General features: G+C 37.6%; 1 protein-coding gene across 34 annotated transcripts in view; it reads left to right on the forward strand.

Moving 5' to 3' along the window:
• The first annotated feature begins 4186 nt into the window (after positions 1-4186).
• Positions 4187-25834, forward strand: part of LOC138839325 (mucin-19) — a 223836-nt gene continuing 202188 nt past the window's right edge. For 33 of the 34 annotated variants that reach the window (XM_070038897.1, XM_070038982.1, XM_070038948.1 and 30 more), the window contains exons 1-6: positions 4187-4274; positions 5249-5281; positions 11673-11753; positions 22706-22768; positions 24025-24084; positions 24998-25223. In XM_070038897.1, coding sequence (XP_069894998.1) covers positions 4223-4274; positions 5249-5281; positions 11673-11753; positions 22706-22768; positions 24025-24084; positions 24998-25223 — 515 coding nt within the window. In that variant the 5' untranslated portion in view covers positions 4187-4222. The remainder of the gene's footprint in view (positions 4275-5248; positions 5282-11672; positions 11754-22705; positions 22769-24024; positions 24085-24997; positions 25224-25834) is intronic. The other variant, XM_070038986.1, reaches the window with a different exon arrangement.

The following is a 25834-nucleotide window of genomic DNA, read 5'->3' on the forward strand; positions in this document are numbered from 1 at the left end:
ACATTCTTATGCCAACAAACCATATCATACTGGTGCTATTGTGCTTTCGACAGTTGACCTTTCATCTGGCTGGTGTATTGTTAGGTGTACAGACACTTAAACCACATCCTTTTAATCAGGACGCGTCTAACTGCTGCCCTTTATAATGGGGCTGCTTTTAAGTTATGTACAGAGTCATAAAGGACATGCTTTTGTGTTGTCAGATGGGTCTTGTCTAGTTGATATACTATTACGAAAGAGTCAGTGCTTAATATCCTTGTTAAAGAGCCACCCAATGAGGAATTTCCTGAGCAAAATGAATACTTTCTGGAAAATTGGAATTCTTTTAAAGAATCCAATTAAATATTATTGAGAGTTTTTATTCATATATACCTATATATTAGTCTCTTACAGTGATAGCAATCAGGTTTTTTTGTTTGTTTGTTTTTGTTTTATACTGGTACTGCAGTTGAACTCAGGGCCTGGATGATAGCCCTTAGTTTTGTTTTTGTTTTTGTGTTTTTTTTTCATTCAAGGCTGGTACCCTACCACTTGACACACACCTCCACTTCTGGCTTTTTGATAGTTAATTGGAGATAAGAGTCTCATGAACTTTCCTGCCAGGGCTGGCTTTGAACCATGATCCTCATATCTCAGCCTTCTAAGGAGCTAAGATTACAATTGTGAGCCACCAATGCCCAGCACAATCAGATATTCTAAAATGTGGAATTATACAAAGTTTTCATTATTCAGTTATTGGCTTTTCATGAAAATAATAAAAACTTCTAGAAAGGTAATAAATATAAATGTAATATACTGGCTTTTTTTGTATTCTTGACTTGTAGCTTTATTGTGAGCCAGATTTTATTTATGGCTTTTATCATTACCATGAGAAAATTGAAGAACACACTAGCAAAACTTTGTAACTTTTACTACTAAGCAAATCTGAATTAGTCAAACGAAACAAAGACTGTTAAACTCCATCCATATAACATTTTCCTTTGGTAACAATTCAGTGAGAAATAGGTCTGGGTTCAAAATTTCAAATATTAGGAATGTTTCTTGACCAAGCAATAGCTTCCCAGTTTTGGCAAAAGACATTTAAGTCAATGTATATTGCATGATACTGAATCATAGTCTCTCAATGTAAATAGTAGCACAAGTAGTTCTATTATTTAATGTAATCTAGGTTTTGTCGCTGGTATTGGGGGGCTGGAACTTCAGACCTTGCACTCTTATTTAGCTTTCTTGCTCAGAGATGGTGCTCTACCACTTGAGCCACACTTCCACTTGTCATCTAATTTTGAGCCCAACAAAATCATTCACTAAAATAATCCATCTTTTATTTACTGAGACCCTAATATATGTGAAACCATTTGATAGGTGCTCATATTCAACAGGGGACCAAGAACAAAAATCTATGTGCTCACTGAACTTACCAGTAATATAATACATTAAAATATTTAATGAAACTAATAAAATAAATATTAAATGAAATCATTTATCAATAAATAATAAATTAGTGTTACAGGGGAAAATTAAGCAGAAAATATGCACCGAGAGAGAGTGATCGAAGTTTGTAATTTAAGGTAGGAAGGTCTTTTATATGAGGTTAGTATTTGGTTGAACACATAAACAGGGTGAATTAGTAATTATTTAGCATAATTAGTAATGACATGAAAGCATGACAAGATTTGGAAGAAAATTCAAAGACCTTCAGCTATTTTGGATCTTGTAAGGTATTAATAAGGTGAGAGGGATATTCTTTTGATCAATCTTTTTGGACATCTATTTAGGCATATACAAATTACCTTGAATTTAAATCCCTTTCATGTAGGGAGGACCAAGTCATTAATCTGAACGAAATCATAAAGTTAAAAAGGAATAACAATTCTGTGGAAAACTTATTTTGGAGGGAAAAAACAACTATGGCATGTCGGAGTGGATTTTAGCTATTTGCGATGCATTTTATTAAGACCTGCGTTTTTAATGAGCTGGCGGGGCAGAATCTAACTGAGGAGAGACTGTTCTAGAAGGCAGAAACAGGAAGGGAAACACAAATTGTGAGTTGGACTCTGACAGCAGATTAAGCTTTGTGAGCTCCCAACAAACTTAGCAAGCCTGGAGAGGAGAGAGAGCAAGGAGGTAGGAGGTGAAGTCAGCCTTGCAGAGAAAAGGGTGGACCTGTTCAGTGGAGTAAGTCAGGCCCCAAGGACAAAGGACTCCTGTTTTCTCTCAGAGGTGATAGTTAGATCTAATGTATACGCACACAATCTATTCACAAATGTATTAACTGAAGTATGGCATATACAGGGGAGGATTCCAATGATGTGACTCCTTTGAACAGCTAACTTGCAGTCTATCAAAGTGAATGCCAGGAAATGGGAACTTGAGATTTTGGGACATTTCTGAGGTCAAGATGAGCAGGGAAGACAAATGAAGGGTGGGCAAATGCAGTCATAATACTCAATGTGCATGTGAAAATGAAACTAGAAAATTGAGGAGATGGGTGGTGTGGGGAGAAATGGGGACAAACAATGAAAGGAATGAAGGGCATTGTCACCGAGCACCGCATGCACACACTGACATGTTGAATTGAAACTCCTTTGTACACCTACTTCAAGATGACAATTAAAAAATAAAGAATTCGAGATGGAGAGAATAGTGTCTCATAAGCCATGTTAAAGAGTGTTGATTTTATTTTAGGTGAAAAAAGGAGGCAAATAGACGATTCCTGGTATGTTTGGTTCTGGGGATGAAACCCAGGGCCTTACCACTGGTAGGCAAGCATTGATGGAGCTACATCTCCAACTTGTTCTTTGTGAGGCAAGATCTCACTATATAGCTCAGGCTAGCTCTACCATCCGTCTCAGCTTTTCAAGTGCTGGAAGTGACAGTGTACACTCCTGGCTGCTGATCAGAATACTAAGTAGAATGTAACTGTTTGCACAAGACCACCATGGCTGATACCCTGGTACCAGACCATCTGACATTGGATCATCACTCTGTAATTCTACTTGAGCCATGATGTTGGCATGAATGAGAGTAATCAGGCTGATAGTGATGGTGGTGGAGGTAATGAAAAATGATTGGACTCAAGAACCATTTAATTTTCTATCTTAGTTTATTTTTCTTAGTTTTTTATTTTATGTTTTAATTTGATTTGATTTATATTATTATTTTATTTTATATTTTATTTACTTTTTGTGCTGGCACCCAGACTTGAGCTTGGCCTAAGGGCTCCCCTTTAGCTTTTTTGCAGGAGGTTGGCACTGTATCACTTAGGCCACAACTCTACTTCTGGCTCTTTAGGTAGTTAATTGGAGATCAGAGTCTCACAGACTTTCCTGCCCAGGCTGGCTTTCAACCAGAATTCTCAGGTTATCTAAGCTTCTTGAGTAGCTAGGATTACAGGCATGAGCCTCCAGCACCCAGCTGAGATATTTTGAATTTTCTGCACAGCACATATAGACCTCTTTTATATCCTAAATTGAATTACCTATAAATACACAATTCCTGAATGACGTTTTCAATTTGATTTTATTTTTATTCTAAAAAATTTTCTTCTGACGTGCTCATGTTCATAGATGTTCTAATGATTTGTATCTCTGATTGTGTAGTTTGTAGTAAAAATGTATATTACTAGAGTATTATGAGTCCTTATGAAACATAAAGCCATTATATTAAGCAGTGTGTCCATACCATGGCCTCTATGCTAACTATATATTTCTCTAAGAAATTAGCTGTAAATTACTGATCAGTAAAGGGTTCTTTGTTTCAAGTTAGATTCATGTTTAAAATACCTTTTGTGGTCAAAGGAAAGAATGACAACATTTAATCATAATATTTGAGTTCCTTGAGTATGAAAACTTTTGCCATGACTGATAGAACATGAATACAGCTATATCATCAGTGTATTTGTTTTTTAATCCCAATGCTTTTAGTTCCCGCCCTTATCATTTGTTCAGGGCCGCAGGAGGGTCTGGTCTGGGCTTGGCATGGGCTGGATTTGGCCCAACAGAGGAGGCATCTCAGGAATAAGACACTAAAGTGACTCAAAGCAGATTTCATCCTTGGCTTCCTATGATCTATTTACCCTTGCTGTCATCATCGAATTTACCATACCCCACCCATGAAAAGAAACCCTGGGAGGAGGGAGTATAAAAACTCCAGTGAGAGGTGCCTAGGTGGGCCTGATTCTCCAGAATGATTAGTATGTGCTTCTAGGTCTCAAGTCACCACCATGAAGTTGATCCTTTTGCTCTTGGTTGCAGGGCTCTTCATCTTTTGTAAAGGTAAGAGCGTAACTTATGTGGAGTTTTTTGAGGAACCTCCATACTGCTTTCCAAAGTGGTTGAACAAGTTTACACTCCCACCAACAATGCAGTAAGGTTCCCTTCTGGCCACGTCCCCTCCAGCATCTGTCATTATTAGATTTTTTTTTATTATAGCCATTCTAACTGGGGTGAGGTAAAATCTCAGTGTTGTTTTGATTTGCATTAAGAATAGTTTTAACTTGATAGATCCATAGAATGTACTACATATTTAGTGTTTCTATATCAAATATTTTTCTCCTGGGAATTCTTTCATACACTTTAGAGAAGGCAAGAAGGAAGAAAGGAAAGGTGGGTGGGTTATAGATCTGTCTATATATACATGCATATGGGTGTGTGTGTAATTGTATATAGTGCTTTAACATTTTGGGGTTTTTTTCTCAAGCTATTTTATATTCTCATTAGAGTAAGGCCAATACAATTGTGTTTTTAAATTACATTTTTATATCTTTTTAAATATACATTTTTTGTTGTAAGTAAGGTAATGAGTACATTTCCTATGAATACATTGTCAAAGAAAATACTAGGGGAAATGAAATCAGGTAAAATTTAGATGAGAAAATGCATTTCAGATCAGTAGGTGTAAGCACATGAAAAAGGATATATTAATTGATGATTTAATTTATTGGGCTATGCACACTTTCAAAACGAAGATGACAGTGACATATCTAACTTTAGGCATGATAGTAGGTGAATGCATTCCTTAGATCATATAGCTGAGTTTTATTAAAGAGCTCAACACAATAAATTAATGTAAATTATATTTTATATTACATTGTATTATACATATACATTATAATTTTAAAACATTAAAAAGTAGCATTGCATATTTTTAATTTTAAGATAGAGGGAAAGCAGGAATATTACTCTCTCTTAAAAATCTAATTTAGAAATTTATAAAATAAGTGGTTATTTTTGCTTTTTTTTTTTCCTAGATGGGGAAGCTCTATTACGAAATCCACACTCAGGTCAGTATCTTAAAACAACAACAACAAATCTTTACTGTACTGATTATCATGGTATATTCTTATTCTGTATTGGGGAGCCAGAAACGATTCACTTTAATTCACAATAAAAATATTTAAATTGCTTATTAATTGTGTGTGCATGAAGTTAGCCATAAAACAGAAGTTACAGCTATCTGAATCAGATTGTAAGTATTCAATTTATCTAGTATATTTGTCATAGGACAATGTCTTTTAGCTAAAACATCTGCATGTTACTGATGTAATAATATGTTTAGCTGGATACTAGTGGCTTACATCCATAATCCTAGCTTACTCAGGAGGCTAAGAACTGAGGATTGTGGTTCAAAGCCATCCTGGGCAGGAAAGTCTGTGAGACTCTCATCTCCAATTAACCAACAAAAAACCAAAAGTGGAGTTGTGGTTCAAATAGTAGAGTGTGAGCCTTGAGTGAAAAAGCTCAGGGACAATGCCCAGGCCCTAAGTCAAGTCCAAGCACTTGCACAAAAACAATGCAATATGTTTAAGCACCTTTTCAGTCATTGAAGAATTACCATATTTTAATTGGCAGATTTTAAAAACAACTCATCATTCTCTCATTATGAAATAGAAAGTAGCTTAAATCCTTCCCACCAGCTCTACACAGTTTCTCCCCTGCTGGCATTTGCTTCCTGAGGTTCTTAGTTATTGTGATTTGCAAAAGTTCTAAATAAAAAATTCCCAAGCTGGGTGCTGGTGGCTACACCTGTAATATTAGCTATTCAGGAGGCTGAGATCTAAGGATCGTGGTTCACAGCCAGTCCAGGCAGGAAAGTCCGTGAGACTCTTATTTCCTATAAACCACTAGAAAACCAGAAGTGGTGTTGTGGTTCAAGTGGTGGAGCTGAAGAGTTCAGGGACAGCGCCCAGGCCCAGAGTTCAAGCCCCACAACCTACCAAAAAAAAAAAATCCCAGAAATACACAACTCATATGTTGAAAAAAATGACAATGTTTTTAGATTGGCTGGAGGATACGTAGTCTCTGGCTGTCTCTGGCTTGTGGATGGTACAAATTGGCTAGGATCAGTGGTTAATTAGAATATCCATGCCTAAATGTTGAATTTACTTGGCTGATACATGTAGGAATACCTCCTTCGGTCACAAAATGACTGTAATCAAGACTCACTTTGTGTTGGCAAATCTATTATTCAGAAACGCTAATGACAGCAGTTCCTCTCTCCCCCTCTCCCACTAGCTACCCAGCTCAGCTCTTGTTTGTCTTTAGTCCATACGACAACGCAAAGTAGAAAGGGTAAAATACTTATTTTCATATTTTTTATATTTTCCAATTTCTTTATTTTATTTTTGTGCTGATATTAGAGCTTGAACTCAGGGGCTAGATGCTGTCCCTTAGCTTTTCAACCAAAAGCTGGTGCTCTACTACTTGAGCTACAGCTCCATACTTTATACTTCACCTTTTTTTTACAATTGCTGGTTAATTGTAAGTAAATATCTTGTGAATTTTCCTGCAGAGCTGGCTTCAAACTGTGATCCTCAAATCTCAGCCTCTGAGTAGAGAGGAGTACAGATGTTAGCTACTAGCACCTGGCTTGTTTTATTTTCTGTAAAATTTATGGTAAAAGGCAATCAAGTGGACAGAAGACATACTTCTTCTGAACTAATCCTTAAAACTTTTGAAAGCTAATATCTCATTATTGCAAACAATATGTTTCTTGTGTTACATAGGCCTGATATTTTAATATTTAACCAATATAAATTATGGTGGTGAAATTAAGATGGAAAATTACTCTATTTACTCTTCCAAAATTTCCTAAACCTATAAGAGACATGTGTAAGGAGATTTAAAGTTTTTGCTTCTCTATATCTTTTATATGTAGGATGTGCTTCTCATTTCTTTTCCAAGATTAATTCAGGGGAGATCAACTCTAATGAAAACTTTGCTAGTCCCAATAGTTTTGCCCAATGCCTCCAGATGCCTGGCTGGTTACTATGATCACCTCAACTGATGTTGATATTGTTACTGCTTCCCTACCAATCAAAAGGAAAAAACAACTTGAAGCAAATCAACACGGTTGTTCTTTTTCTCTTCTTCTTCTTCTTTCTTCTTCTTCTTCTTCTTCTTCTTCTTCTTCTTCTTCTTCTTCTTCTTCTTCTTCTTCTTCTTCTTCTTCTTCTTCTTCTTCTTCTTTCTTCTTCTTCTTCTTTCTTCTTCTTCTTCTTCTTTTTCTTCTTCCTTCTTTCTTCTTCCTTTTTTGTGTGCCAATACTGAGCCTTGAACCAAGGACTTGGGCATTATCCCTTAGCTTTTTCACTCAAGGCTGGCACTTTACCACACCTCTACTTATGCTTTTTTGCTGATTAATTAGAGATAAGAATCTTATATAGACTTTTCTGCTCAGACTGGCTTCAATCTGCAATCCTCAGATCTCAGCCTCCTGAATAGCTAGGATTACAGGTGTAAGTTCCAGAACCTGACCTTTTTTTTGGAGGGAGAAGGGTCTGGTCGTGGGGCCTGAACTCTGGGCCTGGGTGCTGTCCCTCAGCTCTTCAGCTCAAGGCTAGCACTCTACCACTTGAGCCACAGTGCCATTTCTGGCTTTTTTTTTCTGCTTATGTGGTGCTGAGGAATCGAACCCAGGGCCTCAAGCATGCAAGGCAAGCGCTACCACTAAGCCACCTTCCCAGCCTAGAACCTGACTTTTTATTAGTCTTTCTTAACCCTTATGCTATTTTCATGCCTATCTATCATCTATCTATCTATCTATCTATCTATCTATCTATCTATCTATCTATCTATCTATCTATCTATCTATCTCTATAGCATCCACTATATTTATACTACAGATATAGTATATATACTGTACTATATCTATCCACCTCCATAGCATTTACTATATCTATAATATAGATATAGTATATATACTGTACTACATATGTATATCTATGATATATACTATATACATATCCTAAATATATATAGTATCTACTATATACTGTATACTGTATCTCTATAAATATTCATCTCTTCCACCACCTTCCTTTTCATATCCCCTTACTTGCTGACTCCCCATTACAAACAGTTCAGCGTAGAACCTTCAGATTCATTGGAACTTAGAGGATGGACAGTTGCAGCAATCCCTAGCATAGCTCTCTATCCACCTGCTCTTTCTATTTCTGACTTTATCTCACAAGGAGAGGAATATCCCAGTGTGTATGTCTCAGCTCCATTCCTCCAGCAAACAGGCTGCCTTCTGCCCAGCCCTCAGGCCTAGGGGATGTCATCCTGCAGTGAGGTCTCACCTTGGGAAAGGTGAGCACACAAGCTCCGGTAGTAGGCTGGGGATGCTGGCCTCTGGGCTCCTGTGGTGTTCAATGTGGAAGGTTGCATTGCATAAGCTGTAGGTGGGCCTGTCTTCTTGGTCATCAACGTATGTTCTCGGACCTCTGAGGGAGATGATGAGCTGAGGAAGGTCAGAAGGAGTCCTCTTGCTTGAGACATCGAAAGGTACTATCCAAGGCCATTTCTCATCATAGGTTTTAGAACTCAAGAATTAAGATATTATGCTTACATTTCTGTTCCTTGTTTCTGCACAGAGGATAAAAATATTTACTCAGAAATTTATTTAGCCCCAGCTAAATTAAGTAATACCATCTCAATGAAGCATACTTTGACAATTTAAAATAGTGCCCATCTAACCTCACCACTCCCCAATATCTAATAGGTCAGGAGCATAATAGACTGTTATTTAATAAATGTATTTAAAAACAAAGCTCTCTCAACCCAATATATGCTATCTTACTTGACATCCATGTACTTTGCCATATCATGCATATTCTTGAAATATAAAATAACAAACATTAAGATATTTTAGAATTAACATCTTAATTGATAACCCTGTGATGTTGCAGAAGATAGGAATTTTGGTTACCAAACAGAAGAAAACAAAATGTTATTCATGAGCCAAATATGATGATTAAATAAGGGAAGATGTAAATAAAAATAAGAGGCATAATTCTCCCTATTCAAATTAAAGAAAGCTGCATGTAATGGTTCATGCCTGTAATTCTAGCTACTCAGGATACTGAGATTGGGAGGATGTTGCTTCTGGATTTTTATATGGGGCTTGAACTCAGGGCCTGGGCTCTTTCCCTAAGCTTTTCTTCTCCCCTCCCCCCCCCCCGACTTGGCTCAAGGCTAATGCATTACCACTTAAGCCACAGCTCCATTTCTGGCTTTTTGTGATTAATTAGAGATAAGACTTTCCCTGCTTGCACTGGCTTTGAACTTCAGTACTCAGATCTCAGCATCCTAAGTAGCTAAGATTACAGGCGTGAGCCACCAGTGCCCAGCAAGCATGCTGACCCTGGAGCCGGGCGAGGGGCTCATGAGACCCTATTCAACCAATCATCTGGGTACAGTGGCTTAAATAGAATTGGATTTCAGGCTACATGGGTGAAATCAAGATCCTGCCTTTAAGAATAACCAGAGGAAGAAAAAGTTGGAGGTAAAACATTGCCACATAAACATAAAGCCACAAGTTCAACCCCCAGAATTATTATCAAAAAATAAAAGACAAAGATTTCTCTCCCTACATAGTTTTTCATAGATCATTAAGTGAGAAAATGTTATGAGTTATTTATCTCTCTGAAATGTATATAAATCTTTTAAAGGTTGCTGAGCACAGATGGTACACACCTGTAACCTTTGCTACTCAGAAGGCTGAGATCTGAGGATCACAATTCAAAGCCAGCCCTGGAAAGAAAGACTCTTATCTCTAATGAAGCAGCAAAAATCCAGAAGGAGAGCTGTGAATAAAGTGGTAGAGTGCTAGCCTTGAGGAGAAAAGCACAGGGACAGCACCCAGGCCCTGAGTTTTAAGCCCCAGTCGTGGCACACACAAAGAAAAATCTTTTGAAGGTTATTTAAATTTTTTTTGTTGGTTGTAGGTCTTGAACTCATGGCCTGGACACTGTCCCTGAGCGTTTATGCCCAAGGCCAGTGTTCAAGCACTTTGAGAAACAGCTCTACTTCTGGTTTTGTAGTGGTTAGTTGGAGATGAGTCTCATGAATTTTCCTCCTGGGGCTGGATTTGAACAATGATTTCAGATCTCAGCCTCCTGAGCAGTTAGGATTACAAGAATGAGCCCCCCCATGCCTGGCTTTTGAAGGTTAATCATCTCAGGATTAAATTGTTGGTGAGAGTGTAAACTTGTTCAACCACTTTGGAAAGCAGTATGGAGGTTCCTCAAAAGACTCCACACAGAGCTCCCCTATGACCCAGCAATCCCACTTTTGGGCATTTACCCAAATGATCACAAACAAGACCATACTAAAGCTGCCAGCACAACTATGTTTATTGTAGCATCATTTACCATAGCTAAGATATGGAACCAACCCAGATGCCCCTCAGAAGATGAATGAATCAAGAAAATGTGGTATATATACACAATGGAATGCTATGCCTCCATCAGAAAGAATGACATTGCTCCATTTGTTAGGAAATGGAAAGACTAGGAAAAAAATTATAATAAGTGCAGTAAGCCAGGCCCAAAGAAACATAGGTCCCATGGTTTCCCTTATTTGCGATAACTAGGATATGTCTGAGACAAGCAGAAATGGTCAGGTAAGTTGATGTTAGGTGAAATTAACCCCAAGATAAGGACTCAAATGGTTTTTCTTTCTTGCAATTGTTTTATAAGGTGATTTCTATGTTGCTTTGTATGTTCCTCCCCCACGGTATAACCCCTGTTTTCACTGTATTTGATGTTGGTATAATTTGTGGAGGGAAAGGGAAAAAAATTGTTTAAATAGGGATACAGGTGGACCCACTGCAACAATGAGATGTACAAGTTGTTATGTCGAAAAATGAAATTTATAACTTTGGTGGTGGGGGGAGAGGATTGGGTGGGAGGAGATGGGAAGGGATGGTAAGGGGAAGCAAAGGAGGAGGCAACAATGCTTAATAAGAAATGTATTCAGTACCTTGCTCATGTAATTGTAACCCCTCTGTATGGTATTTTCACAATAAAAAAATCTTATTAAAAATAAATAAATAAAAAATAACGAGCACACACACACACACACACACACGCACACACACACACACACACACACACACACACACACACACAACTAAATCAGTACCTCAAGGACTGTGGGCTATCACTTTGAAATCAAACATCCCCTGTCTCCTGTATTGTTTATGTGGCTTATATCTCTAGAATGTAGTTTAGTATCTTAGTAAGGTACATCTTATATAGTATTGTATAGTATAATAAGTACTATATCTTACATAGAATTAACATCAAATAGAAGAACTTGCAAAAAATAAGTGTCTATTTTATATTATGTGCTTTTAATACTATTTTCAATGAAGCCTGTTATTCCTATTAGGTGACGGTGGCGGTTTCTTTGGTTCATCCCCTCACGAATCCAGGTTGAGAGAGCGTCGGGATTCGGGAAGCCAGGAGTCAGGTAACCCTGAAGCTCAGACTGTTCGATTAAAGGAGCTTGCCTCTCATGCATAAGAGTCTGGGTTTGATTCCTCAGCACCACATAACTAGAAAAAGCTAGAAGTGGTGCTGGCTCAAATGGTAGAGTGCTAGCCTTGAGCTGAAGAGCTGAAGGACAGTGCCCAGGCCCAGAGTTCAAGCCGCCATGCCCGGCAAAATAAAAGGAGCTTGCATGGGAAATAAGTACTTTTCTTTTCTTTTGAAAAAGCATTGTTCTAGGGCTTGAACTCGGGGCCTGGGCTCAGTTAGCTTTTTCACTCAAGGCTGGTATGCTACCACTTGACTCAGAGCTCCACTTAGGGTTTTTTGATGGTTAATTGGAAATTAGAATCTCATGGACTTTCTTTCTTGAGCTGGCTCTAAACCTTGATCCTCAGATCTTAGCCTCTTGAGTAGGTAGGATTACAGGCATGATTTATCACTGCCTGGCTTTCTTTCATTTGGGATAATATGATCATCTTTGTTTTTTTTTTATGTTTTTTGTTTTTGTCGGTCGTGGGCTTGAACTCTGGGCCTGAGTGCTGTCCCTCAGCTCTTCAGCTCAAGGCCAGCGCTCTACCACTTGAGCTAAAGCGCCACTTCCGGTTTTCTGGTAGTTTATTGGAGATAGGAGTCTCACGGTCTCTCCTGCCCGGGCTGGCTTTGAACCGCCATCCTCAGATCTCAGCCTCCTGAGTAGCTAGGATTACAGTCGTGAGCCACCAACGCCCGGCTCATCTTTGTTCTGACGGCAACACCCAGTCTTAATAGTAAGGCTCAAAAGTAACAGCAATCCTAGCTAGCTACTCAGGAGGCTGAGATCTGTGCATCATGGCTCAAGACCAGCCTGGGCAGGAAAAATCATGACACTCTTATCTCCAACTAACCACCAGAAAACCAGAAGTTTTGCTGTGGCTCAAAGTCGTAGAGTGGCTAGCATTGAGCAAAAGAGCCCAGATAGGGCACTCAGTCCCTGAGTTCAATTCCCATGACTGACCAAAAATAAAACAATCTCTACTTTTATCTTCTCAAGTGATCTTTCTCTTTGTTACTATTTTTATAATGGCCAACCATTTTATTTGGTGTGCGTTTGTGTGATTATGCACTGGTACTGAGGCTTGAATTCATTTCATGTTGTCCCTTAGCTTTTTCACTCAAGGCTGGTGCTATACCATTTGAGTCACACCTCCACTTCTTATTTTTGGCTGGTTAATTGGAGATGAAAGTGTCATAGAACTTTTTTTCCCAGCTGGCTTCTGCCTTCATACTGTGATCCTCAGATTTCAGCCTCCTGCATAGCTAGGATTACAGGCACGAGTCACTGGCACCTGGCTATTGATCAGTCATTCTTATGGCTTTATTTGTATCAATTAATCATGTAAAATCCTTCTGGACCCAAATGTAGTGTAGAAATTCAGATATTTCTTTATCTGATCTCAATTCATTTCTATACCAGGATTCTCCTTCATACCTGTGACCTTAGCTACTCAGCAGGCTGAGATAGATCTATCAAGGTTTGAAGCCAGCCAGGACAGACAAATCCAAGACACTCTTATCTCCAATTAACCAGAAAAAGGCCAAAATAAAAATGAAGCACCAGCATTGAGCAAAAAAGCCAAGCAAAAAAGTGAGGCTCTGAGTTCAATACCCAGGATACACACACACACACACACACACACACAACCACCACCACCACCACCACCACCATCACCGCCACCAAGAACAGTAATGGAGTTAACAGATCAATATTTAGGTATTCATAAATGAACTTCTTATTTGAATGCATTTTCTGTGATAATGATCAGAATTTTTGTTTGGTAGATGAAACCAGATCAGCTGGTGTCTTAGGTGGTATGGCATTTGGTGGCTAGGCTTCAAATATAAAAGACAATGATCCAATTGGCCAACATGAGTTTGCTAACACAGTGGACATATCAGCTGGCTCTGCTTCTGATGCCAGCAGAACACGTATTCTAAGTTGGGTCTTCATTTCTGCTCTTAACAGAAAACTATTAGCAAAATAGAGATTGTTACTGGTGTTTTGACTTATGTGGCTGTGGTGTTAGAGAATCTCATGGGAAGAATTGCAGGTTCTTGTTGGTAGTCATCAGCAATAGAAATACATAAGCAAAGAAGCATGTTGTTTCAATGATTTTATGAATGGAGCGAGGCGAAAGAGACCTTATCTCTGCCCAGTTTTCCCTCACTCACTTGCTTTGGGTTGGAAGAAAGCCATTTGTGTTCTCCAGTGCCCAAGGCTTGTCAGCTGGAACAGAACACTTCAGTTCGTGCTTTTGTGTGGCATTTATGTCTTCAAGTTGATCCTATTACACATATGAACTAATTTTGTTGCATGACCATATTAAATATAATTGCATTACTATAGTGAATATAGTTATACTATATTGAATATGGTCCTGTTATAATGTTGAACTGGTTTTCTTCTTTGAATTTTTAATTGTTATTATAAAGGTGATGTACAGAGGGATTCTAGTTATCTAAGTCAGGTAAAGAATACATTTCTTTTTGGACAATGTCACCCCTTCCCTTGCTTTCTCTCAGTTTTTCCCTCCCAGACCATACCCAAAAGTTGCATAGTTCATTGTGAACACAGTGTCCAGTGAGTACCACTGCTGCATTTGTTCACCCTTTGCTCCCCTCATTTCTGTGCCCCTTTCACTCCCAAAGAAATATAAACACACAGAACAAAAAGAAAAGAAAAAACAGTAAAAAAAGAAGAAAAGTGCACTAGTTTGCATGAAAAAAATAACCAATATTCCAGAAGAAAATAAATTTGCAAAAGGATGGAAAATAGCATTCAGAAATTAAAGCCCATCAAAGAAATGAGGGTCACAAGTGCTATGACTCTAGGGATTTGTGGAGTCAAAGGGATTTGTCTTCGGTGGTGGTGGATGTTGATTGGTGCTGATGTTAGGTGGTGCTGAGTCCATAAGATTTGGGGCTCAAGTCAGTGACTCAGGAATTCTCATCCAGATTTTGCTGGTTTTTTAAAAAGTGCAGAGCTAATTAATGCATTAATGATTGCTTCTAAGAATGTTTAACTTTTCTGTTAGGTGGAAATATTTTGGTGTCGCTTGGTTCTGGTGGTCTCACCTCATATGGAATTGCTGCTGGTGATCTTGAACAAAAGTGATATTTTTCTGAAAATGAAATCAGCTACACTGGAAATCTAAATTCTGATGATTTAGATATTACTATTTCAGAGCTTGTGTGTTAAATGTAAAGAATTCTAAGGTGTGTTTCAATAGTCCCCGATAACACAATGTCTTTATTGCAACAGATAACACCAGTACAAGAAGTAGAACTAGACTGCATATCAATGCCTGTGGAAATTTGAGGTTTGATGTGAGGGCATCTGGTCAAAAGAGATGAGGAATCACCGTCAGAGTTGGTGGGGTGGTGAAATATCAACTACAGATGGAATTATATAGTCTTTGGTTCTGATGCCTGTGGCTCAAACTTATCAATCAAGATACATTTTTTGAAATTTTTTCCATTAAGTTAACCAGTAAGAAAAGCTGAACAATTAATGATTCAACTAAGATTCATTTTGTATAACTTTTTTTTTCATTATTTGGAAGTGGTCTTCTGGTTTGGATCTGAGATCAAGGAAAGGTGAGGGTTGCACTTGGAGTTTCTAGCTTGACTTCATTTGGTGGCAGCAGTAGTACAATCAGAAAAGTTGAAGGAAATAATATAGCCATCCCAGAGTCTCCATTTTCAGTGATGCAGGTATGGATGCTATGGTTGCTCTAAGTTTCCTAATCCTAAAATGTGTCTCACACACTCTGATAACCCTCTTATATTCTGCAGATGAAACCAGTCTGAGAAGTAAGAATCCATTGGGCTAACGGTAGCTCTGGAAATTGAAACTCTAATTTGAGGACTTCTGAACAGAGACTAGGTGTGGGTGGCAGGGCATCCATTAGGGCCCAACTCCAAGGACCTGACTTAGATACCGGTGGTTCAGGTATTCTGTCTGGCTTCTGGGCCTGAAATACCCAACTGAATTTCAAATATTTATTACTTGTTGATGCAATAACATTTTAATTTTTATATGAGTTGCCAGTTTCTAAAGTATATAAAAATGACCTTTGGACTTTTTTATAGGAAGCATTATTGGGTCGTCTGGAAGTGATGGAGGAAGGATGGTTGGAGCTAAACTTGATCTTGGACTTGGTATTTCCAATTCATTGGCTGCTCATGGCCATAGTAAAAGTGGAGGAAAAAGTACAAGAGAATCTAATCAAGAGGTTGACAGTTTCTGTGAATAAAACAAGTTTGAATCCTAACCTACCGAAATACATTCTGATGATACTAAATTTATATCCTGCAGGTGGTAGCAGCAGTGCAAGAAATAAGACTCATTGGTTGGTTAGTGTTTTAGAAAAACTTGGCCATGTCGTTAATCAGTTTGGTCTCAAGGGCTCTTCGAGCAGTGGATCTGGTCAGAGAGCTATGAACATCGGATTCAGTCATGGTGGCTCAGGTAGCCTGCCTTTGTGCTGTGTGCCAGTGAAGGCCGAACTGATGTGGACTCTGAAAGCATTGCTTCATTAAAGTTTTATTTCTTTGAGAACTGGAGAAAGAAAGTGTAGAGCTGAATTTGGTTTTAGAGATGTTATGATCTGTGACTGTATTGAAATACCTGAGGAAATCTCATGAAAGGAGGAAAGGTTTATTTTGGCTCACACTTTGAGAGGTTTCCATCTGTAGTTGGCAGGCGCCATTGCTTTGGGTCTGAGATGAGGCAGAATTTGTCAGAGGAGAGAGATGAAATGATGGAAGCTGGGAAGAAGAAGTGAGAGAAGGGGGAGAGAAAGAGAGAGAGAGAGAGCAGAGAGAGAGACAGAGACAGAGACAGAGAGGCAGAGAGACAGACAGAGAGACAGAGAGACAGAGAGAGACAGAGAGAATATACAGATGAGCTGTTGATGGATAAATCAAATACAAGAAATGATCTAATTAAAAACTGAAGAAAAAGGTACTAAAGAATCTAGTCGTTTAGGTGCTTATGCTTAGTTTCTTTGGATAAACTTGCTGAACTATGTTCTGATGAGGATTATTTTTGCCTTCCGCAGGTGGTACCAGTGGTACAAGAAATGGTAATAATTTGGGGGGTAATATAGTAGGGAACTTTGGCCGTGTCGTTAATCATTTGGGTCCCAAGGGATCTGCAAGCACTGGATCTGGTCAGAGCAATGAGAACGTTGGATCCAGTCGTGGTGGCTCAAGTAGTTGAACTTTGTGTTGTGTGCCAGTAAAGCCAGAATGGATGTGGGCTCCAAAAGCATTGTTTTAACATTTTATTTCTTTGCTAGTAGAAAAGACCTGGTTAGTTAATTTGAGATCTGGAGAAAGAAAGGGTAGAGCTAATTTTGGTTTTAGATTGCAGGATATGTGACTATGTTGAAAGACACAAGGAAATCTCATTTAAAGGAGAAAAGGTTTATTTTGGATCATAATACAGAGGTTTCCATTTGTGGTTGGCTGCCCCATTGCTTTGAGTCTGAGGTGAGGCAGAATTTCATAGTGGTTGAGGCCTATGTCAATGAGACATAAACTCACAGGAGCCAGGAGAAAAGAGGGGAGAAAGGAGAGAAAGAAAGGGGAAAGAGAGGGAGAGAGAGAGAGGAGAAAAAGAGAGACAGACAGACAGACTGAGACAGAGAGAAAAGGAGACAGAGAGAGAGGGAGACAGAGAAAGAGAGACAGAGAGAGATACAGGGAGACAAGGGAAAAGGAAGACAGAGTAAGATAGAGAGATGGAGAGAGAGAGAGAAAGGCCAGAGAGAGGGCTGGAGAGGGAGAAAGACACAGAGAAAGACACCCATACAGAGAGAAAGGCAGAGAGACAGAGAACGAGTTAGAGAAAGAGGCAGAGACAGAGAAACACAAAGACAGAGAAACATGAGAGAGAAAGACAGAGACAGAAAGGGATAAAGACAGAGAGACAGAGAAAGAGAGAGAAAGAAAGATTTAGAAGGGGAGAAAACACAAAAGACTGGGCACTAAATATAAAAGAGTTCACCCAGGGATCTCCTTCTTGTAGCTAGACCCTAGCTACTCCAATCCACCACATCCCAGCAATGCCATCAGCTGGGGACCTGGCTTTACTATGAAGGCCTTTGGGGCTAGTTAAGCTCCTCCCCTCATTCATAAACACTGCCACGCTGAGGACCAGGCATTATGTTTATGACTTTTTGATGGACATTCATCTAATCACCACAGAGCTTCTTTGTCATCTTTTTTTTTTCTTTTTTGCTGGCAATGGCCTTAGTGTAAATGGAGAAGAAAGTACTAGAGAACCTAGTTCACTCATTGAGATGCAGCTACTTAGTTTTATAAAAATGAATGTTTGCATTACAGCCTTATTAAAACATATTCTGATAACTATTTTACTTTCTGCAGGCAGCACCAGCAATACCAGAATTGAAAATACTCTTGGGTAATATATTAGGCAGCCTCAGTTCTTCTGTTAATCAGTTGGGTGTGATCGGCCAGGGATTGGCAAGCATTGGATCCGATCAGAGGGATAAGAACATCGGATCTGGTGGCAGTGGCTCAGGTAGTCTACCTTTGTGCCATGTACCAGTGTCATCCAAATAGATATTGACTCTGGAACCATGGTTGTGTTCCTCTTTTATTTCTCTGCTAGTGAGGAAGTTCTGTTTAGTTCATTTGGGACTTGGAGAAAGAAAGGGTAGAACTGAATATGTTTTTAGCAGTTGTATTAGCTTGTTGGGGCCTTGACAAAAGACTTGAGAATATGAAATGAAAGGTTCATTTTTTACTCACACTTTGAGAGGTTTCAAGTCTGTGGTTGTCTGGTGCTTTTGTGTCTGGGATGAGACAAGAAACAGACTATCATAGTGGGAGGAGCCTGAGTGAGAGGAAACAATTCACCTCATGGAAGTCAGGAAGGAGAAGGGAGGGAGAAGTTAGGAGAGGAGAATCAGAGGAAGAGTGGGAGGGAAGCAGAGGATGAGAGGCAAGGAGAGAGAAGGAGAGAAGAAAGGATGGAAGGAGGGAGGGATAAAGAGAAGGAAGGAGGTGGAAAGAGGCAGAGAGAACACAAAATACACATGGCGCTTACCTAGCACCTACTTCCTGTCACTAGGCCCTTCTTTCCATGGTTCCTAATGCTGTCCCTGGAGTTCAAGCTTTTGCTACACAAGCCTTTGGGGACAATTAAGAGCCAATAACCTCTGAACACTGTCTTTTTGAGGAGGAAGCATTCAACACATAATTGGTTTTTTTTTTGGATGGACATGTAAGATCGGAGTTTTATTTCAAATGCATTTGCTGGCCTTAGCATAAATGGAGCAAAAGATAATTCGAGACATTAGTCCAGTGGTATAATGTGGTAACTTAGTTTCTGTGAATAAAATGTTTGAATCATAAGCTTATTGCATTGATGTTCTGATCATTATTTTACCTTCTGCAGTGCCAGCATTGGTAATGCTTTGTTGGGTAATATATTAGGGAACTTTGGCTATGGTGTTAATCAGTTGGGTATAAAAGGATCTGTAAGCATTGGATCTGGTCAGAGAGATGGGAACCTTGGATCTCATGGCAGTGGCTCAGGTAGTCTACCTTTATGTTGTGTGCTAGTGAAGTCAAAAATTGATGTTGACCTGGAAACCATTGTTTATTAATATTTTATTTCTTTGCCAGTGGGCCAGTCTAAGTTAGTTGATTTTGGACTTGGAGAAAGAAAGCACAGAGGTGAAACTGATGTTGGAGTTTCTGGTTCAAATCCAGTTGTTGACACTGGTCTTAGCCACAATGACATGAAAGGTACTGGAGAATCTTGTTTTAGTAGTAAGGTGGTTGACAGCTAGCTTGTATACATAAAACTCTTTGCATCCTTAAATGCATTAAATAACATCTGGTGGTGAAAATTTAATATTCTGGTAACAGTATCAGTGTAGGAAATGAGGTGAACACTAGAAATTTCTAATCTAATGAGAAGAGATTCATTGGCAAGAGATATAATGGAATGATAGTAACCCAATTTGCTTGGATCCATGAATCTCAGGACTAATACTTGTAATTTAGACTTTCCATGAATTTGGATTCTTGCAGTGAAATTGATATAGATGGCAAACTTTCATAACTTTTTCTATTTAATATTTGTTTTTCCATAGAGAAAAAGACTTGGTTTTGTGGTTTTGGAAATGCAGAAAGGGTAGATTTTGTTTGAGCAATTTTGGGTTTAGATCAGATTGGTATGAAGGTCATAAAGGTATATAGACTTTGATAGAGATTGAATTTTCCCCCCTGAAGTCTGTAGATAGACTAGTATCTCCAAGGCTTTAGATACAGAACATTTTCTAGCATAGAATAGTTCTGACTCATGGTGTAGTTTGAAAGTAATGTTTGTGACTGTAATTTTGTGTTCAGCAGGCAGCTCAAGTAATAACAATGGGCTTGAATATTTTGGGGGTATCTCTGAAGACTCAAGAGCCAACCTGGGGTTATCTGACCAAGAAGGACTTGGAGTTGGTGAAGGTGTTGGGATTTGAGGCAGAAGTGATGGATCTGCAGGGGCTCAGTACTTAAGTCTTGGAGATGGTTTCAGTGTCTCAGGTATCTTAACTTAGACTCTGTTCCCAAGAAATCCTAACTAATTTCTTCCTTCCTTCTTGTAGTCATGTGTTAATTTTTTTTTAAATTTGGAGGCATTACTTGGTCTTCTGCTTCTGCAACTGGTGGAGGAAGAGAGGTTGCAGATGAATCTGGTGATTCTGGACCAAAAGAATTTGGTGACAGTGGCCTTAGGGTTGCAGGTATCTGTGATGCTAGAAAGGGCATTGCGAGACCTGGTTCCTTGGGTTAGATATTCAGATAGATTCCTGTTGTCCAGAATGTCAGAATTCCAAAATCCCTTGGAAAAGATACTAATGAATTCTTAGATAATAACAAAAATCAGAATCCTGAAATCTTGAAATGTATTTAGATGATTAGAATGAGGAACTGGTGTAACACCAGTTATGGTGTTATGGTTGTGAATGTATCAATGTGTATTTCATGACTGTCTTTGTGGGAGAGTAGCAGCTGATACATGTAGCTCAAGCTTTATATCTTGCATCTGGAATTGATAGCTTAAGATTCCTTTGAATTTTGAGGAGAGTAAACAAGTTTAATCCCTTTTAAGCAATTGTAAACATTAGTCTGAATGGTCTTGAAATTTGTGGTACAAATTGTTAAAATAGTATTTGTTACTGACTGATTCTGTTATGTGTTAGAATGTTTGGGGAGCTATCCAAAGAGACAGCCAATATTCAGGATTCATCTTTAGAATTGAATTTTAGGATTAATACTCTCTTTATAAAATAAAATATAATGAGCCAGAAATAATGTGTCATTGGCTCAATCTCAATTATCAATGAATCCGTTCAAAGAGGCTTGGTGGTGCAGAAATACTAGTTAATGCTTTTTCTTAATCTTTGAACACCAGTAGAAGTAAAACAACTGAAATAATTATTTATTGTCTCTGCCTTTAAATTACAACCAGAGCAGGTGTTTTAAAAGCTACTAAAATTTTGAGTCTCAGATTTTCTTTGATTAGCTATGATGTTTAAATATTCTTAGGTTTTATTCCTGAGAAATGTATTCAAGATTTATTGGTTCTTTTTTTTTTCTACTGTGGAGTAGCTACCAATTTCATGGCAGAATTTAGCTGCTTTGACTTTCTAAAAGCAAGTAGCTTACCAGTAAGTGGTGCTAGTGCTGTTTCTGGTATTGCTTCCAATGGCAGTAAACCCAGTGGCTTTGCAATGAAGGTCTGGATCTCTTGACATTAAACAGAGCTAACTCACCTATGTGGGTATTCTTCATACTTCTAGTTTTTACCAATAAGGATCCTTTGTTCAACTGACATCCTGGTACCTAGGTGATGCTTAGGTAGTTGAATTTAAAACAATTCCCCAAGTTTCCCCAACTGTGGTAGAATGTCTGCATCCATGTTAACTAACCCTTTCTTTTTATCTGGACAAAAACTTTTAGGACCATTAATCTAGAATAAAGTAATTTATCAATTTAGTGACAAAGCATTTAATGTTTATATATATAAATAAACATTATGTATTTATAGATGTTATTATATAAATATCTGTAATGTATATAACATATACATATATATTATATATTTACATTAGATATTATATCTATACTATATTATATTTATAAATATATATGTATATATAAATTATTTATACAAGTATGTATAAATAACACATGTATGTAAAATGATGCATACACATATACATTATGTCCATTCATATCCACATACAATTATGTATACATGTATGTATAGATTATATGTGCATGTACAAATATATAATACATAAATGCATTACATAAACTTATATGTTATACATACATAATTTATAATATATAATACATAATTATACAAAATACATAAATATATTCATATATTACATATATGTTATATTATATATGTTTATAGATGCTATATAATGTTATATATAATATATAGTATTTATAATTTATATACTATATATAAAATACATAATATGTATAATAATATATAATATATATGCTATATATATAATACATATAACATTATATATACATTATGTATATGTAGTTTGACACAGGCTAAATCTGGTAACAATAGCTTCTTTTTGTAGCAGGGTTTGAACTCAGGGCCTTGTGTCTGCTAGGCAGGTACTCTACGACTTGAGCCAGATCCTCTACCCCTTTTCTGTTTGTTTTTTTATCTGAAAAATCAGATAGGGTTTTATTATATGCCCATGCTGCCACACTCATTCAGCATTCCAATTTCTGGATTAAAATCTATGGTTCATCAATTACATTTTTACAAATCATATTTTACCATGTAAAATTAAATACCAAAAGCAACCTGATCATTTTGTATTAAAATAGATGACACACGTTTGTCTGACATCACTGAACCTCCAGGCTCCTTTGCAGCACACAGTACTCCAGGTAATGGGATTTTCTTTCCTTGGAGTGGTTAAAATGGTATACATGTTTATACACACAGATTTTTGAAATGCTCTGCTGTAAATTACTATGCTATGACTGGATATTACTTTTTCTACTACTGAACATCCACACTCATCTTCTTGAGTGTGAAGTATAAGATGACAAATTGAGTATTTGAAGTAATTTTATGAATAAGGGAAATGAGTAATTGAATAAGGAAATTTGAATAGAACGATACACCTTCTTTATCATTTTAGATATTAATTTTCAAATGTTCATAAATAAATTAGAAGCGCAATCAATTTCCAAGCCATCTGAATGAAGTAACTTGTGAAATCAGAAAAATGATTTGAAGGCAGATGATAAACAGCATTGTGAAGAATATTTTTGAAGTTCTACAAAGTTATTTACTCTTGTTACTGCTACACTGACTACTTTTAGGCCTTGTCCTGAAATTTTATTCAAATTTATTTAATTACATAAAAAGGCAATTGGAAATATATGATCATGAGAAGTTGAAAATTTCAAGACATATGGATTTACCCTATGATCCAGGAAAGCTGAATTTTTGCATTCATATATACATACTTAATGATGAATATTTGATAAATGACTGAATAAAAATGTGACTTGTGGTTTGTTTGCATCATGGATTCTGATTAAAAGTGGACTTACAATATGTTTTGTTTAAGAAATAGAAAAGAAAACGGCTGCCAGTGGCTCATGTCTATAATTCTAATTACTCAGGAGGCTGAGATCTGAGGATTAAGGCTTGAAGCCTTAATCCATGAAACTCTTATCTCCAATAAACTACCAAAAAAAGTCAGAAATAGACCTGTGGTTCAAGTGGTAGAGTGCTACTTTGCTCCAAAAAAATCTCATGAACAGTACCCAGATCCAGAGTTCAAGCTCCAGAATCAGCACACATACAAAAAAAAAAAAAAGTGGAAAATGCAGATGTAATAATATGTTAGTAATTGTATCTGATCTGAAATGAGTAAGCTCTTAAAAAGTATTTGAAAATATTACCATGGATTCTTCCCTGAAAACAAAAAAAAAGCACTGCAAAGATAAAGGTAAACCATATACACATCTCTTTGGAAATCTCATCCCAAGTCAAAGGATATAATCAGGATTTAGAGACTCATTGGATGAACTTTATTACCAACTTCTAAATTCCATATAGACATCCTAATATTGTGCACATTTAAATGAATACATGTCAATATTAATTATCTGTATATTGTGTTGAATAGAAAAAGGATCCCATATTCCAGAAGCAACTCCAACATACTCAGAAACAAATGAAGTTATTGGTAAGTAAGGTGGCTCTGACTTCATCCACATTCTTGTACCCATATCCATTGCCTCTCTCTTGGATCACTACAGGTGAGTAACATTGCATATCTACTATTTTCCCTAACACACAGACACAAAACATATATATATATATATATATATATATATATATATATATATAAACAGATATATGATCAAGGTATATATATATATGCATACATAGTTACTTACGTTTATATTTATAATCAGAAGTAATAGAATTCTTTATATTTATTCAATATAAAGAGAACTTCATTTATATAACATTAGAATAACTATACAAAAAGCCAAGCCAAGCCAAACCAGGTGCCCGTGACTCACACTTGGAATCCTTAGCTGTGATCTGAGATCTGAGGATCCAGGTTCAACGGCAAACCAGACATGAAAGTCTGTGAGACTCTTTATCTCCCATTAACTACCAAAGAATGCCAAAAGTGGAGCTATGGCTCAAGTGGTAGAATGCAAGCCTTAAGCAAAAGTTCAGGGACAGCTTCCCGGCCCTGGGTTCAAGCCCCAGGACTGGCACACACACACACACACACACACCACACACACACACACACACACCACATACACACACACACACACACACACACACACATACACACAGACACAGACACACAGACACACACACACACACGGCAAACTAAACAAGGAAATGGAGCACAACTTCCTTTTCTAGATCCTTCTCCATATTAGGAAGTTATTGCTTGGTCTTTGCCACCATAGCCATCCTAGCTATTGCAAGGACTTGTTCAGATACAACTTGCATTACACTTGCAGTAGGGAGAAAAAGACAGCATTCAGCAACTGTATAAATAGATACAGGCAGTGGTTGAGTGTCTGGGTTGTTCTTTATGATGATAAATTGTTCCTCTGACTGTTTTGTAGGTGAAGCTTCTACCTGGGGTTCCGGAGTGTACAAAGCTTTCAATGGCTACATCTTTTCCTTTACTTCTCCATGCACATACACCTTCTGTCGTGACTGTGCTGAGTCTGGAGATTTTCATATTGAGATCAAAAGAAACAACAAGAATGAGATTGAAAAAATTAAAATTCTGGTTGACGGTAATGACATCTCTATTTCGGGTGACACTATTTTACTTAATGAAAAAAGGTAAGTAAGAGAATACACTAAATGAATAAACGTATTCAGTATGTACTTTGAGTCCCCTTCCCCCCCCCAAAAAAAAAAGATAAAGAAAAAGAGGGAAAAGGAAAAGATAGGCTGGACTCCAGTAGCTCATATCTGTAACCCCATCTATGCAGGAGACTGAGATCTGATGATTGTGGTGCAAAACCAGCCCAGGAAGTCAAATCTATGAAGCACATATCTCCAACTAACCAGCAAACAGCTCACAGTAGAGGTGTGGTTTAAGTGGTGGAGAGAGCATCAGACTTGAGCAAAACTGCTAAGCAAGAGCACAAGGCTCTTGAGTTCAAGTCCCAATACCAGCACACCCAATAAATGTAGCCAAAGAAAACAGTCTCTTTTGTTTTGGTGGTCTCTAAATATTTCTATTATTGGACAGAAATATAGCAAAATATATTTCTCATAGTTTGGATTGTATTTATTGCTGTCCAAACTCAGGAATAACAGGGTAAACCTGTCTTTTATATATATATATATATATATATATATATATATATATATATATATATATAACTCAGGGTGAGTGCTCTTCTTAGCTTTTCTGTCGGAGTCTGGTTCTTTACTACTGAAGCCAC

The sequence above is a fragment of the Dipodomys merriami genome, unplaced genomic scaffold (genome assembly GCF_024711535.1).
Source record: "Dipodomys merriami isolate MVZ:Mamm:240054 unplaced genomic scaffold, mDipMer1.0.p SCAF_10, whole genome shotgun sequence".
Taxonomy (NCBI): Eukaryota; Metazoa; Chordata; class Mammalia; order Rodentia; family Heteromyidae; genus Dipodomys; species Dipodomys merriami.